This window comes from Muntiacus reevesi, chromosome 22 (genome assembly GCF_963930625.1).
Source record: "Muntiacus reevesi chromosome 22, mMunRee1.1, whole genome shotgun sequence".
Classification (NCBI taxonomy): Eukaryota; Metazoa; Chordata; class Mammalia; order Artiodactyla; family Cervidae; genus Muntiacus; species Muntiacus reevesi.
The window spans coordinates 13,323,656-13,341,064 of record NC_089270.1 but is presented as its reverse complement, the minus strand read 5'-3'; the positions used below and the strand labels follow the sequence as shown (position 1 = coordinate 13,341,064).

Below are 17,409 nucleotides of genomic sequence, written 5' to 3'. Positions count from 1 at the left end.
TACAAAAATTTGATTTCCGACCGAGGAGACAGTTGAAATTAGACAAAGACAGTTATTCAGTCAATTGTGTTTGAACACTTGGCTCATAGGGCTAGACCTCTGCTGTACTCTTGACTGCAAAACAAATGGAAATGGGTCAAAGACAGAAATGAAATGAAGTTATGAAAGGCATCAGGCGGGTGCCTGATGAAATGAAAATTTAAAAATGAAACCCATTTTTAAAAATGATCATTTTTGAAGGTGGGAAGCACCTAAGCAAGACACAAAACTTAGAAACTATGAAGGAGAAGACTGGTCTGTTTGACCACCGACTACATACAAATAAAACCAAGAAAAAAAACCCTTTATATTGCAGCAGGTAATAATACTTATTACTTTATAATAGACATCAAAAGGCAGAAGATGAACAGGGGAAGTATTGGCAATACAAACAAAGGGAGAAATCTTTTTAATGTATTTTAATTTTTACTTTAAATTATGAAAGTATGGTTACACGTTTACAGGAGACTTGGAAGATACAGAACAAGGTTACATATAATTACACTATATATTACAGTTACTTTTTTAAAGTAGATAAAATAAGATTTTTAGTTGGAGTTTCAGTATCAAACTCTTAAAAATGAATAGAATGAATATATAGAGAAGTAGAAGGATATTGTAGACCTGAAAAGCACTATAAACTATTTCAACATAATTAAGATTTATACAATTTTCACACAACAGTAGGATACAAATTCTATTCAACCTCTCATACACAAGAAATTTTTTTAACATTGAATGTGTCCTTTGAAACCATTAAGGAAAATACCAAGAGCTTAATAGAACAAGGAGCAAAAAACTCAGTGACACGAGAAGAAATACACAAAGGGTTGCTATTCATTCAGAAACAGACCTGATCTTACGTATAATTAACCGAATACAAATCACTGCAGTAAAATGCTGTTTTCACCCGCCCCAGTGATTGGGATGCAGGGGTTTAAGAGGACAGAGATGAGGTCTGACAAGTAGGCCAACCGACTCATGGGGTTTCACTGGGAATGGAAAACAGTGCTGCCTTTTCGGAGGGCAAGTCTAAGTTAAAATCCATTTACATGTTGGCCCAAACACCATGTCTAGGAAGGTGTTCATATATGCCTGTGTGAACACCCATGTGTGTTTATCGTGCTTTTTAGCAAAAGCAGGGAAATGACCCTCATGTTTGTCCCTGGAAACTGAATAAGTAAATGATATTATGTCCCTGGTGTGCTGCAGTCCCTGGGGTCGCAAAGAGTCAGACATGACTGAGCAACTGAACTGAACTGATTATGTCCCTGGGGTAGAATCCAGTTCAGCATTTTAAGGAATGTCAGGACATTTTTAACCCATGAGATGTGCTGACAGGAACATTCTCAGAGGTAAGAAGAAAAGCAAAAGTGAAAACTGTGTGCAGAGCACCTGGAACACGAGATAGTTATGCACATACAGAAAATATCTCGGGGCCCAGCATGGAAGTGACGACAGTTTTATAAATAATAGTCGTTTGTACGATTTGAATTTTTACTTTGTTCATGTAGCACCTTTAACTAATGAAGCAATTCTATTAGCTTCTAAAACTCTGTGTGGTTGTGGAAATTCCTTGGTGGTCCAGCGGTTAGGACTCTGCATTTTCACTGCCGAGGCTGTAGGTTTGATCCCTGGTTGGGGAACCAAGATCCCACAAACCACACTGTGTGGCCAAAAATTAAAAACTAATAGTAAAAAAACAAACTGAAAAAGCCAAAACTCTATGTGTTTGTGAAATACAGAATGTGACATTGTGGGCAATTTAACCTGAGCCTCAGAAGAATTCCCCAATGGAGAAATGCCACTCTGAGGCAGGGTTCTCAGTCTGAGGGTGAAGACAGACCTGCTTTTTAAAATGATGTATCTTTTGTTCAGTTGGAATTTTTACTGTCTACATGACCTACTTTTTGAATGATCAGAGAGTGTGGCTGGTGTTAGTTATATTCACTTTAGGAGTTATGAAAGGAATGCGTTATGTTTTAAGGAAATGATTTGTCTTTCAAACTGTTTTTTAAAAAGACAGAAAAAATAAAAATGACCTTACCCAGTGCTGGAGGGGATTTCATAGACATGAAATCACGAATTAGTCCCCTGTTGCCTCGTGTCAATTCATCTGATGCCTTCAGAAAATTATTTGGCAGTCTGCAATGAATGCCTTTCAAAAGCTCATTTCCCTGTGACCCAGTAATTTAATTTTAGGAAACCATCCTAAAGAATGTCTTTAAAAATGAGACCCCAAAATGTCCATGTTAATCAGAGTGGCTGCATTTCCTAACTCCAGGCACCTCATTCACATTCAAGATCCCCAGAGGGTATTAGTTAGATTGTATAAAACCACCAGCAACATGTAAGTTCAACAGTGAGGGGCTGATTATACCAATGAAAGAGCATACAAAGGAATATTGCATGGCCCTAAGGTGTTTTCCAGAAAGAATAAACACTGGAAAATGCCTGTGATAGCCTGTGTAGCAGAGTCACCCTCAGGATGAACAGGGCTCATGCAGAGAAAAGCCTGGGGAGCTGATTAAACCCGGTGGTTCTTGCCCCGCAGGCCGTGGAGTACAACATTTTTGAAGGCATGGAGTGCCACGGCTCCCCGCTGGTGGTCATCAGCCAGGGCAAGATCGTCTTCGAGGATGGCAACATCAACGTCAACAAGGGCATGGGCCGCTTCATCCCCAGGAAGCCCTTCCCCGAGTACCTCTACCAGCGTATAAGGATCCGGAACAAGGTGACGGCCCAGGGTCTCTGCCCAAGCCTCCCCTTCCTCCTGTGTAGGAGGAGGGAGCCGAGGACTGGGGTCACGGCGCCATCACCTGTGCCGGGGCGGAGGGAAGTGGGTGTGAGGTTGGGGTGCTGTCGCTGACTCACAGTGGGGACCTGCTCGTGTCCCTGGCCACACATGCTGTCTCCCAGGACCTAGGGCAGGCGCCCACAGACCCCTGGCCAGCTCTGAGCCCACCGGCAGGCTCCCAGCCTCCCACTTGAGTCCCTACAAGTTTTAGCTTCTCTGCTCAGGGCTCTGTACCCCGGGGCAGCCCTCAACCCATGCAGAGGGCTGAGTGCCTTGCCCCATTCACTTCTGGGTCCCAGCAGAGGTTTGCTTCGGCAGTTGTTCTGAACCAGTTGCCCATAGGGGTGACCCTCTCGTCCTCTCTCCTCCTGTCTGGGATCACCTTCCAAACAAACTACCCAACATCCCCTAATCCACAGTGAAGATATGGCTTCGGATGCCCCCAGTCCACGGTTCAGGGGTCTTTGTGGGAGTGTCAGGGAGAGTGTTTTCCTCTTGGAAATGACTTTGGAGTTCTGCAGGAAGTTCTGTGTGTGTGTATGCATGTGAGTGTGTGTGTGCCTGTCTTTATATGAATATGTGTTAGATTGTGCATATGCACGTGTGATGTGTGCATTATATGTGTGTGTTTATGTATGCAGGCATGCATGTACGTGTGTAAATTGTGCACATGCATGTGGTGTATTATGCTTGTTTGTTAGTGTGTGTCCAGGCTTGTGTGTGCGTGTACACATATGTGTGTGAATTATGTGAATATGTGTAGTGTGGTGTGTGCATGCATAGACATGTGTGCACACGTGTGTGTGCGTGTGTGCATTTAGGTATGCTGGTGCATGTGTATGTGTGCCTGTGTGTGGTGTGTGTACAAGCATGTGTGTGCATACTTGTGCATTTCCCAGGGAGACCACAGGTCACTCTCTTGCACATGGGAATGCATATGTGCATCTTGTCGATAAATTGCTCTTCTCATCCCTCTCTCAGGTTTCTGGGTTGCAAGGGGTTCCCAGGGGCATGTATGATGGGCCTGTGTACGAGGTGCCAGCCACACCCAAATATGCAACTCCCGCTCCTTCTGTCAAATCCTCGCCTTCCAAACACCAGCCTCCACCCATCAGAAACCTCCACCAGTCCAACTTCAGTTTATCAGGTGAGAAACTACAGCAGCCAAGGCTCCCCGCCCTGCAGCGGTTCCCAGCGCTGCGAACTCCTAAGAAACGGACCCAAGGCCTCAGACACTCGAGAAGCCAAAGATGGGAGTGGGGGATCCCCTCCTCCCTTCCTCCTGGGGTTGTGCAGAAAGCCGAGGGGGTCCATGGGGGCAGCATTGAGATACATGACCCTGGTTTATGACGAATCTGTGTAAATTGTCAGTGTGCTCGTCCTTAACGCACTGGGGTCCATTTTACATTCTTACCCATGAAGCTGAGCGTGGCGCGGAAGTCACAGTAGCTGCCTTTGCTGGGTGTATCTTCTGGGTTGGATATTTAGCCAGCCCCATCCGTGGTGGTTTATCACACACTCTAGTGACTCATGACTGTTCCAGCCTCACAACAGCCCTGTGTGTAGAGTCATATTACTCCTACTTCTTTAAGGAGGAAATTAAGGCCCCAAGACGTTCAGTGTCAAAATGCCAGGGCTTGATGCTCAGCGAATGTGCGTGGACAAAATCCTAAGTTTCCATGGTCCCTCAGCCTTGCTGAAGGTTCTTGGGACGCGTGTCTGCAATTTCATCAGCTCACCACACGAGGGCAGGCGTGCCTGTATTGGGACCTTGGAATTTCGATTGTTTGAGGTGTTAACGTGGGTCACTTGCTGTGCCAGGGACTAGGAAGATGGTGAAGAATAAGACATGGCTGGGCAGCCTCAGTCCAGTCCAGAGGTCAGCAGACTTCTTAAAAGGCCAGAGAGTAAATATTTTAAGTTTTGCGAGCGAAGAGGCAAAATCTAAGAACATTAAAAAATGCAAAAACTACTCTTAGTTCATGGGCTGTACAAAAACAGAGTTGAGTTTTGTCAGTGGGCTGATTTCTGGTCCAGCAGGGGTGAAGGGCATTTAAATGGAAAGGCAGTATAGTTGGCAAAAGGGAGGATGGAGGGACAGAGAGAAGATACCAGTTTAAATATCAGTTTAAATTGTGGGGGTGACAACCTACCACAGTAATTCAGAGATCATGTAACGGGGGACATGAATTAGGGGGTCCCTCAATCCAGACCTTCTTGCTTTCCCTGAGCCCATTTGTTCTGGAAGGAAAATCTGACTGGATCGTCCTCACAACACTCCTCCTCCCCAGCATTATCCAGCTTTCAGTATTTATTTAATACATATTCATTGAGTGCCAGCACTGAGCTTAGTGCTGGAATTTTAAATATTTAACTGCAAGAGAATGCATGAGATTAGAACGGATGGTTAGCTTTGCAGATTTAAAACAAAAAAAGCTGTCCCTACCTCCTTGCAGATCTGCCCGTTGGAAACGGGGTGGGTAAATCCAGCCTTGAGTGTTCACACACAGGCACACATGCATGCACACACATGCACACACATGTGCCCACACATGTAACACATAAAACACCTTGGGGACGTTGGACTTTGGGGGCGGACCACTTGGGGCTAGAATTCTGGCTTGTCTGCCCTCCAGTGGTGCCCCTGCAATGGGTGAGCTGAGCCTCAAATTCCTCATCTGTAAATTGGGGGTAAAACAACACCCCCTGCACAGGACTGCTCTGTGTGCTGAACTCAACATCATATGCTAAAGCACCTAGTCTGTGCCCACACACAGTAGGCACTCAATTAATGTTTGAGTGTTTCAGGATTCCCTGATAGCTCAGTTGGTAAAGAATCTTCCTGCAAGGCAGGAGACCCCGGTTCAATTCCTGGGTTGGGAAGATCCACTGGAGAAGGGATAGGCTACCCACTCCAGTATTCTTGGGCTTTCCTTGTGGCTCAGCTGGTTAAGAATCCACCCGCAATGTGGGAGACTTGGGTTCGATCCCTGGGTCAGGAAGATCCCCTGGAGAAGGGAAAGATTACCCACTCCAGTATTCTGGCCTGTAGAATTCCAGGGACTGTATAGTCCATGGGGGTGGCAAAGAGTCAGACATGACTGAGCGACTTTCACTTTCACTTTCCCCTGTTGCAAGAACATGAGGCCAGACAAGAAAAGAGAACAGGGTGGTCAGTGCTGCAGGAGGGCCCCGGGGCCTCGGGGGGCATAGAAGAGAGAGCAGTGGACCCCGTGGAGGTCAGGGAGCCTTCCCAGTGGTCAGCCTGGACCGCAGGGTGGGGAGGATGGAGGGCTGGTCAAGACAAGGGCTCCATGCATGTCCCAAGGGCATGACGTGGGGACATGACCCGAGAGGGCGGGAACAGCTGGTGGAGCCTGTGGCCACAGATCTCCGGGTGACTGGCCGTGTCTCTTCCCAGGAGCCCAGATAGATGACAACAACCCGCGGCGCACCGGCCACCGCATCGTTGCGCCCCCCGGGGGCCGCTCCAACATCACCAGCCTCGGGTGAAGGCGAGGCGTGGGGGAGCCCGAGTGAAGGATCCTGGGAAGGACGTCCGCCCCTTACCCTGACAGTCGTGTTTGGTACTGGTGGAGGGGGGAGGGAGATGGAGTGATGTTCTTGCCCCGTTCTTGGTTTAGGAAGCAGTGGTTCTAGTGTGGTGTGTTTGCTTGGAAATCCCCCGCCCACAGTCGTGTGTCCATCCGAGCCCGTCTCAGAGCATGGCGTCTCCGCAGGCCCCCTTAGTGAACACCGGTTCTGCCCCTGTCTTGTACTGTCCCCCCGCTCCTGACGCCACGGGCCTCGCGGTTCTCGAGTGGTCCCCCTGCGCCCCTCTAGCTGTTCTAGGATAGTTGATGCATGTTGCTAAGTTACGTATGCGAGCCCGTGCGTGCGTCCGGCGGAAGCCGGCCCGCAGACCCACGTGGCCGCGAAGCCCAGACTTCGAGCCCTCGCGGGGGCGGCGGCTCCAGATCTCTCCCAAGGAACGCGTGTCCGCGTCTCTCCGCCCCACCGCACCCGCCGCGAGGTCCAGGGTGGGCTCCCCCAGGCCAGAGAGCCCGCCAGCCCCAACCGCTTACCAGAAGCCGCGCCCGCGCCCCGTGTCGGGAACCCCGGTCTCCGTGGCGCCGCTAGCTCGCCTTGTCTTCCCGGTCCGTGTGTGTCCTTCCAGCCAGCTCCGGACTGCGGGCCGAGCCACGTTCACCCTCAGAAAGGCGTCTCCCGCCCGCGTTCGGGGCTGAGGACGGTGGGGCGACGGCTGCTCCCGGTGCCCAAGTCCTGGGCCCTCCAAGGTGGATGATGGGGCAGTCGGATTTTTAAAGTTTTGTACATAGTTTTCCTTTGTAATCACTCCCCATTTTTACTTAACGACTGACTTATTGTGACTCTTATTTCCGAATTCAAAGCTTGTGAAAAAATAAAAAATCAATGGCCCGTTCCCGGACTGGGGTGTTGGCATTTAAGCGGCGGCTGGTTGGGTGCACATGCTTGGAGCGTCTCCTCATGGTAACCAGACCGTGGTGCTTACTTTAACAAGGACTCTTTAGGTGGTGGGGGAAACAGGAGGGAGCAGAGGGAGCCGGTCGTGATTTGGGGAGTGTTAGATGCTGAGACCAAGGATGGGAAGAGGAGGAGGATGGCTGGCAGAGGGCTGACTTCCGTGCAGACACTCTCACTGTAGCCAGCTTGAAGCTAAACCAACAGGAAGCCCGTGAGTCTGCAATCCATACACCAGCCCGGTGTCCAGTGCTATGGTACCCGTCCCAGCACAAATGGTGACTCGTGTGCCAGCCCCCCTGCATGGTGACATGGACCTCAGGCCTGGGGACCCAACACCACCGTGTCCCATAGCACCTGGGACCAGGACACCAGAGCCACCCACAGTGTGTGGGTTGCGGTATGTACAGTGAGGGTCAGTGCATTTAGAACCATTGGCTTCAAGTTCTCCTCCAGTGACTTCGACTCATGAAGCAAGAGCAAGAAGAGGAGTCCTGAACAAAAAAGGCTTCTACTAAATCGAAATTTCCCTCCTCCCTCCTTCCCTACCTTTTTACTTCCACCAAGTATCTGAGGAGTGCCTGTTTTGTACTAGACATCGTGCTAGTGAGGGGAATGTAATGAAGATCAGATATTATTACCCAAACTACACACCATGCCAACTGCTCTAAAGGAAGCATTTTGCAAGGAGCAGAGACATTATCTCCCACTCCTCATGTCTCCATAGGAGAGGTGCCCACTCTCTGGGGGGGAAACATGGGGGCTCTCTTGGCCTCTTTCTCACTCATTCTTCCCCAGTGGAGGGAGAAACTGCCTGATTTCTTCCCCGAACTGATGAGCGTGCTAACTGGCTCCCTTCCTCCATCCATGGAGATGACTGGCTTCAGGAAACACACTCCTCAGATGTGAATTTAACCACAAAGTTAGTGATGTTCACCAGGTGACCCTGGAAAGCTGTGGGTTTATCTAGGATCTGGGTTAGGGTGGGTTGAGTTGTGGTCAGTGGGGATGGGCATATGTGCAGTGGAGGTATTGTCAGCCATCCTGGCACAAATGGCCACACTCCCGTGCCAACTCCCCTGCATTGTGACATGGAGCTCAGGCCAGGGGACCCAACACAAACGTGTCCCATAGCACCTGGCACCAGAAATGCACCCAGACTGGAAGTGTGCCCAGCAAGGAGGAGAGGCCAGTGTTGCAGAGCCAGAAACTGGTCCATGGACATCTCAGCCATCAGATGCAGTGGAGCAACATTAGAACAAAGAAGTTCAGGAGTGGTTAGGCAGTACATTGACCTAAAAAATTATTTTTTTTGTATTTGTGCTTTTGTGGAATTCATCAAGTTTTTAAAATATTTGTTCTGATCTCTATTCATTCTGAATATATATTCACTCAATATCTTTTGTAGTTTTATTGCTTTTTTATGAAACTCCCAAATACACAAGTTCCAGACACCCTCCCATCTCCCCACCCCATTCCTAATCCCTGCCAAATCTGGGTCCCCTTGCCACTCCTCTTACTGTTGTGGGGGTGACCCTGTGGAAGAGTCTTGTGACTGGGGCCATGTCTGTGTCTTACGGAAGGGGCGGGCAGGTTTAGTCCAGCGGAAGGTAGGAACAGGCTCTTTGTGGACACTGAGTACCCAGTTTGGCTTCACCAATTACAAAGCTGATATGCAGATCTGTGTAGCTGCTTTGCCTCTATCTCAGCTGGTTCCAAACTTGGATGAAAAATAAAGAGTGTTATCTACCTTCCCCTCTCCCATCCCAGCAATAAAACACAGACAGTTCTCAAGAGTGAAAGAGGAGGGTCTGATAGTGTCAAGGAGGGCAGGAGAGGTTCTTGAAGTTGTGAGCCAGCCCTGTTGAGATGTGAGCATGGCTAGGAGCTAATGAGGCAAAGGGGATGGGAGGTGGAAGAAGTCTTCCCGGCAGATTGTCTTGTGGCAAGGCCATGTGGTAGGTGGGGTGTGGCCTGCATGAGGCCAAGAGAGGAGACAGGCTGGATGCTGGGTGTGGCGAGGGCATCACCTGGGCTGGAGGGGTGGCTAACACCAGATCTCACCAGACCCGTGGTCTGTGTCCAAGATTTTTTTTTTTCTCCTACGAACAAGGGATCACTACTGAAAAGCAGCAGCCAGATCTGTGTTTTAGGAAGTGTGGACAGATTAGAAGAGGGTGGTCTGGGGCAGAGGGAAGAGCAGGAGCAGTTAGGAGGCTTCTGTGACAGCAACAAGATCAGCCCTAAGGTGATGAGAACAAGACAGACCCCAGGCTGGCTGGAGGAATCCTAGGAGTCTGTTGAGCTTGTATACCCCTTGGCTTCATCCCAGCAGCTCAGCTCAGAGAGGCTAAATTTGCACAAAAATCAATCTGCTAAACTTGTCATTATATTATCACTCATGAACCCCCTCCATTTCAGCTCCTTCTGTCACTGTAACCACCCACATCCCATAAGACCTGGGGACACGACCCAAACGGAGGGAGGGTGGATGTGTCCCCTGGGGTCTTCTGGCCGCTCCTCTCTCCCCTGGCCCTGGGTGTGCTGTGTTCATGTAGCTCAGCGTCCGGCCTGAAAGCCCTCCTCCACACCTGGGTGTCCCCCAGCCTGCACCCACCACCGCCAAGGGTCCTGTGGCTTCCGGAGGTCCACCTTCCATTCTGATCACAGAGGCAATTCCATTATGAAAGACACCCCCAGAGTCAATCTGGGATGTGATGAAAACAAAGCCCACAAGCCTTTATGGAGAGTAACGTGCCCCACACTGTGCCAAGCGGTCCAGCAGCCTGTGACATGTGACATATTCCCTTGGGTTAAGGAAGCTACATTTAAGCAAAATCATCACCTATGCAAGATCGGTGGAGGTTGGTTGCCGCTCGTGATCTTGTGAGGATTCTGGTGCTGCCGGGGCGTCTGCAGTTACCAAACCCTTGTCGCCAAATCAGACATTCCCAACATAGGAGGCATTTGCCTCCAGACTGCCTCTGGGCACAGGACCCATGTGACAAAAGCAATTTCTATGTCAACCAGGTTCTCAGCCGACTGCAGGAAGGAAGCCATCGCTTGTTACAACTGCAGAATAAGGTAATGTTTTATTTAGCCACAAGAGGGAGCTGCTGGTTAATTTTGGAACTCCACTGGGTGCCCAGTCAGGATTTGAGGCGACTCTGATGGTAGATATCCTTAACAAATGATGCAAACAGCGTGGATTCCTTCTTCTGTTAAGGAGCTGCTCTTTCCTGACTAAGAGAGACTATGGGTTTTAAGAGATAAAAATTCAGACCACAAATGGTCGGTCCAGAAAATCCCTGAGACAGGAGCTCCTAAAACCTGACGCCCACTGTGTACTGGGAATTTGTGGAAATACTAAACTCTCATCCCAGATGCACATGGGGCTGGCACCCTCTGGTTTGGTCAGAGGATGATGCCCGCCCCAGGGAACATCTGGTGGTGTTTGGAGACACATTTTGTTGACACAGTTGGGAGTGTTCCTAGCTTCTGGTGGGTAGAGGCCACATGTGTGCTAATTCTCTTTAGTCATGTTCAACTCTTTTGCGACCCTGTGGACCACAGCCTGCCATCTCCTCTGACCATGGGATTCTCCAGGCGAGAATACTGGAGTGGGTTGTCATGACCACCTCCAGGGGATCTTCCCGACCCAGGGATTGAACCCGCATCTCTTATAGGACTCCTGCATTGGCAGGTGGGTTCTTTGATGCTGCTAAACACGCCATAATACACAAGATAGCCCCCATCTCCAAAGAATTTTCTCGTCTCAAATGTCTGCAGTGCCAAGATGGACAATCCCTGATTTCAATGAAAAGAGCAATTTTCTTTCCAGGTTGGAATGGCCTCTCCTGGCAGTGGTTGGTCTGGAAGCTTCTGGATATTCCCAGCATCCTCTGGGAGAAGCATGTCTCCTTAGAGGAGGGCAAACTGTCTAGCAGAAGGCCTCACAGTTCCCAGCGGAAGACTTCAGGGTGGGCAAGGCCTCCCTGCATGCATGTTCAGTCGCTCAGTCATATCCGACTCTTTGCGACCCCATAGACTGTAGCCTGCCAGGCTCCTCTGTTCATGGGATTTTTTTTTCCAGGCAAGAATACGGAGTGGGCTGCCATTTCCTCCTCCAGGGCCGGGCCCCCTACCTAGCACTTTAAATGTCTCCAACAGAAGACACTGCTGCAGGTGTCATTATGCCTCTATGGGTCCTTGAGTCCCTGGGGTGGGTGAGGACAGGCCTGCAGGCGAAGGGTTCCATGGTCTATGTCATGGGACCTGAGACTCAGATCCCCTTATGGAGACCAGGCCAGAGCCGCCAGCTGAGCCCAAAGAAGGGACTGGGTCCTGGTGAGAATCCGGGTTGGCCAGTGGTCACGGTGCGTGGACAGAGAAAGTGAGGGTGATGAAGATGCAGGAGAAAAGCCCTCGGACCCAGAGAACACCAGCAATGCCTGGTGACCCTTCACCAGCGGCAGAACTCTGTGAGGCGGCTGGAGAGCAGAGGCCCCCAGGTGGGACTGAGACCACCTAGCCTTGGCGAGGGCAGGTCTGGGGGGCATCAGGGCTTGGCGGAATGGGAGGTTATAGAGGGTCACGAAGGAAGGGCTCTCCAAGGAACTGAGCCGCGTCTCAAAGCCAAGGAGACATAAAAACTTGAAAAGACGTGTTCCCAACACCAGGAGCTTGTCACTTTCACAGGCGGTAGGGTCTGCCTTACTCTTTTAGGCCTTTCCTGGGACTCTGCCATCCATTCTCCAGCCCTGCACAAGCCAGTGGGCAGGGGGAAGACCCCATCGACGCCCCCACCCCCGGTCCTCCTGGGGGAGGAGCAGGCGGGCTTCAGAGAATGCCCGGGTCTTCAGGACCTGTCCCGAGCAGCCTTAAGCTACAGATGGCTTCTTCTCTTTAGCATCTTCTTGGAATTCTCACAGTCACCAACTTCACTTTCTTGCTGGCTCAGCCTTTTGCTGCTTAAAAATAGGGAAGAAATGCAGTTGGTCAGAACAATGATTCTAGGTCTGTCGTGATGCAGCCACGCATCCAACCTGATCATGTGAAAAGGCAGTGATGGGCCATCGAAACAGCTAGCATGTTGACATGGTCTGTTAGGAAACAAAACTCCTAGCTCCTCTGTGTTTGGTGGGAGGCCATCCAAGTGCCGCAAGGAACAGGAAACCCACGCTCAGAGGACTGCGGTATAACAGAACGGATCCACCCTATCGCAAATCCTGAAGTGTCTATACCCAGCGGCCCTGGTGAGGCCTGGGATTGCTGGCTATTTTGGCTGGATGCTGAGGGGCTGGGGAGATGGGTCACGGCCAACCCAGCCACTAACAACAGCAGTAGGAGTCACACCAACAGTTCCCCTCATCACCCATCAGTTCCTGGACCTGAGTCAACACCTGCCAAGAGATGCTGGTTTCCCGTCCAGGTTTAGGAGACAGACAAGGGACCCACTGTACCTGAGCGGTCCTGACGTGGGGCCCCCCGAGGCAGGCTCATCGTCCTTGGGACCCCCAGTGTCCCCTCTCTCTCGGGGTGCTGGCTTCTTCCTTTTGGTCCTCAGGGGCTTCTCTGCAGAAGACACATGAATCAGACGCTGGCTCTGGGGTACTTCCTCTCGGCCCCACGTTGCCCCAGCCTGGCACTGTTTGAGTAGCTCTGGGGGACATGTGTGCACTCCGTACCTACCGCTCTCAGATCTGCTTAACTCACACAGAAACTGAGATCTCGCGGGAGGTGGGAGCTTGCCCAAACCCACATGACTGGAAGGTGGCTGACCCAGGATTCAAACTCAGTTCTACTGTTTCTCCCACACCCAGCCAGCCTGGCAGCTTCCCGAAGCACTGAGGAACACAGCGCTGGCACTGTAGCTTTTATTTTAATAGATCCCTGTGATCTCTTTTTCTAAAGCATTTCCCCAAATTTTTGAATTTTGTTTTTTCAGCCATGCCTCGCAGCATGGGGCTTCCCTGGTGGCTCAGATCATAAACAGTCTGCTTGCAATGTAGGAGACTCAGGTTCGATCCCTGGGTGGGGAAGATCCCTTGGAGAAGGGAATGGCACCCCACTCCAGTATTCTTGCCTGGAGAATTCCATGGACAGAGGAGCCTGGTGGGCTACAGTCCACGGGGTCACAAAGAGCTGGACACGACTGAGCACATATATCCCTCCCTCCTCCATGCAGCAGGTGGGATCTTAGTTCCCTGATCAGGGATCGAACCCACGCCCCCTGCCTGGGACGTGCAGAACCTTAACCACTGGACTGTCAGAGAAGTCCCTGGCCCTCTGTGACTTTACAAATCTTCTAGCCACAACACCTGTGATGTCACTGAAGTTTCCACTGGCAGGGGGAGAAAGACTAATGATTCCCATCTCACAGATGGGGAAATGGAGTCAGAGATGCGAGTCAACTGCTGAGCGGACTTACAGCAGGTTGGAGGGCCAGGGGTCCAGCAGGCATCCTAGTCGAGCCTGCTCATCTACAGACGGGACACAAAAGCCCAGAGAGGGTACGCGTGGTGCCTGAGGCCACACGCCGGTTAGCGGCAGACCTGGGGGCTAGAACCTCTATTCCTGCTCAGACAGCCTGCAGGGTACCTCCTCCTATGACTCACCTGAGAGCCCACGTTTATTTGAAAATAATTTGCTTTCGGCAAGAGGTACCCGGGCCAAGGCTGCCAGCTCTGAGATGAAGTTCTGTTCAGCTTCCTGGATGCGAAGAGAGAGCGTCAGTGGGGCCTCCCTCTGCCGTGCTCCGCCTCTAAATCCCCTTCCAGCAGATCGAGGTGGATGCGCTGAGAGTGAGGACAGGAGAAAGGAGAGCATTCCCATGCGGAGCATCCTCTGTCTCCCCGAGAAGCATCCAGAGAGGCCTGGAGCAGCCGAGGCACATGGGATGCAGGGGCAGCGGGCCATCTGGCCTCACTCACGTGGGCCGTGGGTCCCACTTTACAGATGAGAATACTGGGGTGCAATGGACTCCGTGAAGGCAGCACAGAACCAGGATCTAACCTCCCTCTGCCTGATCCCTTGGGTTCTCAGTTTCCCCACCTGTAAAATGCCAGGAGTAACCTACTCTTGGCTGTAGATGAACGTAAAGCCCTCAGTTCAGTGACTGTCTACAGGAGGCCCTCAGGGAATAGGGGTCATATCACTGTGGTTGTTACAGCCACACTGCCGGTGAAGACTCAGATGGGTCAACGCTGTGCTCAGCACTCCCTTTGTGAAGTATCTGATTTCTTTTTAAGGGCAGCGGCTTTGCTTTATAGCCATACCTTATCATCTCACACCGAGGAGATCTTTCTGGGATGAAGTGTCCACTTTACATCATGAAATATGAGCGTCCTGGATGTTCTAGATAAAGTGCAAGCCTCAGGCCCAGCAGCGCTGCCTGAATGATGCTAAGGTCAGCCTTGACACCCCGAGAGCCACGTGGTGGCGATCTGCGCACAAGGGAGGTGCTCCTTCTTTTCAGCTCAACAGACAAAGCTGATGAGTGGTCCGGGCCTGGCCCCAGGCTGGGCGCTACAGACCCGGGGGGAATCGAAGTTCATAATCTAGCTGCCAGGTTGATGCGTCGTTAGCCCAGGAGACTAGCGGAGGTCGAGGGGGTCCCGAGCAGGGCGTGATGTCCCCACGAAGGCTCCTGTGCTGACCCGTGACCACGAACTTGGCCTTTCACTATTTCCACTCCCCTGTAAAGCACTGCCCACGTGGCACGGGCGCGTTTTCACAAGTTGTACCTGTAGCTGGCTCTCAAGCTGGGCTTCCAGCTGGTCCATGACCCTCGCCTTCCGCTTCCGCGCGTCACGGCGGGTCCGCTGGTGCGCGGTGAACTGAGCCAGGAACTTTTTCTGCTGCGCCAATATCCTGCGGGAAGGAACGCGGGCCGTCGGCGCTGCTCTGCCGGCGTGTTCATCAGACCCAGCGCGACCCTCCCCCCGGGTCCTGCTGAATCGGGGGAACTAGTGACCGATAGCCGGCCTGGAAACCTTCGGGAGAGCAGAGAGGAGAACCGCCATCTCGATATGATTTACTGAAGCCATGTGAGCCGCGGTTGCAGCTCGACTCCCTCCGCCCCGCGGCTGACTCATCAGAAAAGCAGATGCCCTCTGATGATGAACACTGGGGAGTTTACAGAGCCTCACACACAAATTGTTCACTTGATCTTCAGGGTGGTTTGGTGACATCCACAGGACAGAGAGGTGAAAATCTCGGGAGAAGCTCGGGGGAGGGTGGGGGGCAGCGACCCTGAGTCCCACAGCTGCAGAGAGTTTGGGCTGCAAGTGGCATCCTCGTTGGAGAAAAATCATTTAATTCCGGGGTGTGGCGAGGGTGGGGGAGTGGGTGAGATGGTCCTCTGAAAACACCCATCTTCGTTTAAAATTTCAGAACTGCCCTAGATCCTCCCTCTAAAACAGAAGGCCGAGTTTCCCTCTCCCCTCCTGCTCTGAATACCCTCCCCTTCTCAGCAGACCTTCCTCTGGTCCTCAGCAAAGGGGAACATTCAATTCCATCCACCCTCTTTCCATAATTATTCTGTCTTTGTCTTTCCCTTCTTATGATTGATTTTCTGAAAGGGGCTGAACTTCTAGACCTGAAGGCAGAAGCCACCTTTAGCATCAGCTGTCTGTGGATTGTCTTTGAAGGCACGAAATTCCACCAGCTCTTGCTTCATGCTCTTCCTTCTACCAGTAATACCTTTCCCTCTTTTTTTGCTTTTTCTGGCAAACTCCTGTTCATCCTACAAGACCCTGTCATCCATCCTTCCAGCCACTCATTCACTGATTCACAGAAGTATTTCTAGACTTCCAGGTGGGATGCTGGGTTTTGAAGACACAACTGTGAATAGCAGACTCATAATCTCTGCCATCATAGGGCCCTGCTTTGAGCTGAGGGGAGGGAGGGATATCAGACAAGTAACTATGATGCCGCTGAGGTCAGGGCTCTCACTGTGGTCTCTCTCACACCCTCAAAGAGGCTGCATTACTTTGCTGGGGCTGCTCTAACAAATGACCCCAGACTAGGAGGCTTCTAACAACAGAACCTATCTTCTCAGGAAGAGCCCAGAAATCTTCAGTCAAGGAGTCGACAGGGCTGTGCTCCTTATGGAGGTTCTAGAGGTGAACCTGCTCCCTGCCTCTTCTGGTGCCTGCTGGCACCCCTTGGCATCACTCCAGTCTCTGCCCCTGTCGTCACATCATCTCCTCCATGTGTGGTCAAATGTCCCCCTGCTTCCCTTGCCATCAGCCAGGGTGATGGCCTCATCTCAACATCTTTAACATAAATGACATCTGCAACGACCCTTTTTCCAAATAAAGTCACATGTATGGGTTCCAGCTGGGCTTCCTAGATGGCTCTAGTGGTAAAGAATCCACCTGCCAACGCAGCAGGCATGAGACGTGGGTTCAATCCCTAGGTCAGGAAGATCCCCTGGAGGAGGGCATGACAACCCACTCCAGTATTCTTGCCTGGAGAATACTGCATGGACAGAGGGACCTGGCGGGCTACAGTCCATGGGTTCACAAAGAGTTGGACATGACTGAAGTGACTTAGCATCTATGGGTTCCAGAGCTTAGGACATGGACCTTTTGGCTTCCCTGGTAGCTCAGCTGGTGAAGAATCCGCTGATTCCTGGGTCGGGAAGATCCGCCAGAAAAGGGATATGCTGCCCACTCTAGTATTCTTGGGCTTCCCTGGCGGCTCAGCTGATGAAGCAGTGCAGGAAACCTGGGTTGGGAAGATCCCCCAGAGAAGGGAATGGCTACCCACTCCAGTATTCTGGCCTGGAGAATTCCATGGACTGTATAGTTCATGGGGTCACAAAGAGTCAGACACGACTGAGCGACTTTCACCTCACTTTTGGGGACCCCTGATCAGCCCGCTACAGAGGCCAGGTGGCTTCTTTCTCTGAGCAGCCTCAGTCCCACACCCACCTTGTCCTAGTCCTGGTCACTCTCGACTGTCATCCAGCCGACTATCATCTCCTCCATGGACCTGGCTCTTGGGAACGCTGGGAAGTGACAGGATTGCCCGGGAAGGAACTGTGTGCCCTGGTTAGGGCGGGG

General features: G+C 51.3%; 2 protein-coding genes across 3 annotated transcripts in view; one reads left to right on the top strand and one right to left on the bottom strand.

Annotated features, from left to right (window-relative positions):
* The window catches only part of CRMP1 (collapsin response mediator protein 1), a 61,890-nt gene extending 55,541 nt beyond the window's left edge, over nt 1-6,349 (top strand). Inside the window, exons 12-14 of the mRNA XM_065914404.1 lie at nt 2,594-2,773; nt 3,818-3,983; nt 6,258-6,349. Coding sequence (XP_065770476.1) covers nt 2,594-2,773; nt 3,818-3,983; nt 6,258-6,349 — 438 coding nt within the window. The remainder of the gene's footprint in view (nt 1-2,593; nt 2,774-3,817; nt 3,984-6,257) is intronic.
* Nucleotides 6,350-10,412: 4,063 nt separating this feature from the next.
* Nucleotides 10,413-17,409, bottom strand: part of EVC (EvC ciliary complex subunit 1) — a 91,477-nt gene continuing 84,480 nt past the window's right edge. Inside the window, exons 18-21 of one of the 2 annotated variants that reach the window (XM_065914437.1) lie at nt 15,085-15,211; nt 13,957-14,050; nt 12,802-12,913; nt 10,413-12,309 (exon numbers count right to left, since the gene is read on the bottom strand). In XM_065914437.1, the coding sequence (XP_065770509.1) occupies nt 12,225-12,309; nt 12,802-12,913; nt 13,957-14,050; nt 15,085-15,211 (418 nt within the window). In that variant the 3' untranslated portion in view covers nt 10,413-12,224. The remainder of the gene's footprint in view (nt 12,310-12,801; nt 12,914-13,956; nt 14,051-15,084; nt 15,212-17,409) is intronic. The other variant, XM_065914438.1, reaches the window with a different exon arrangement.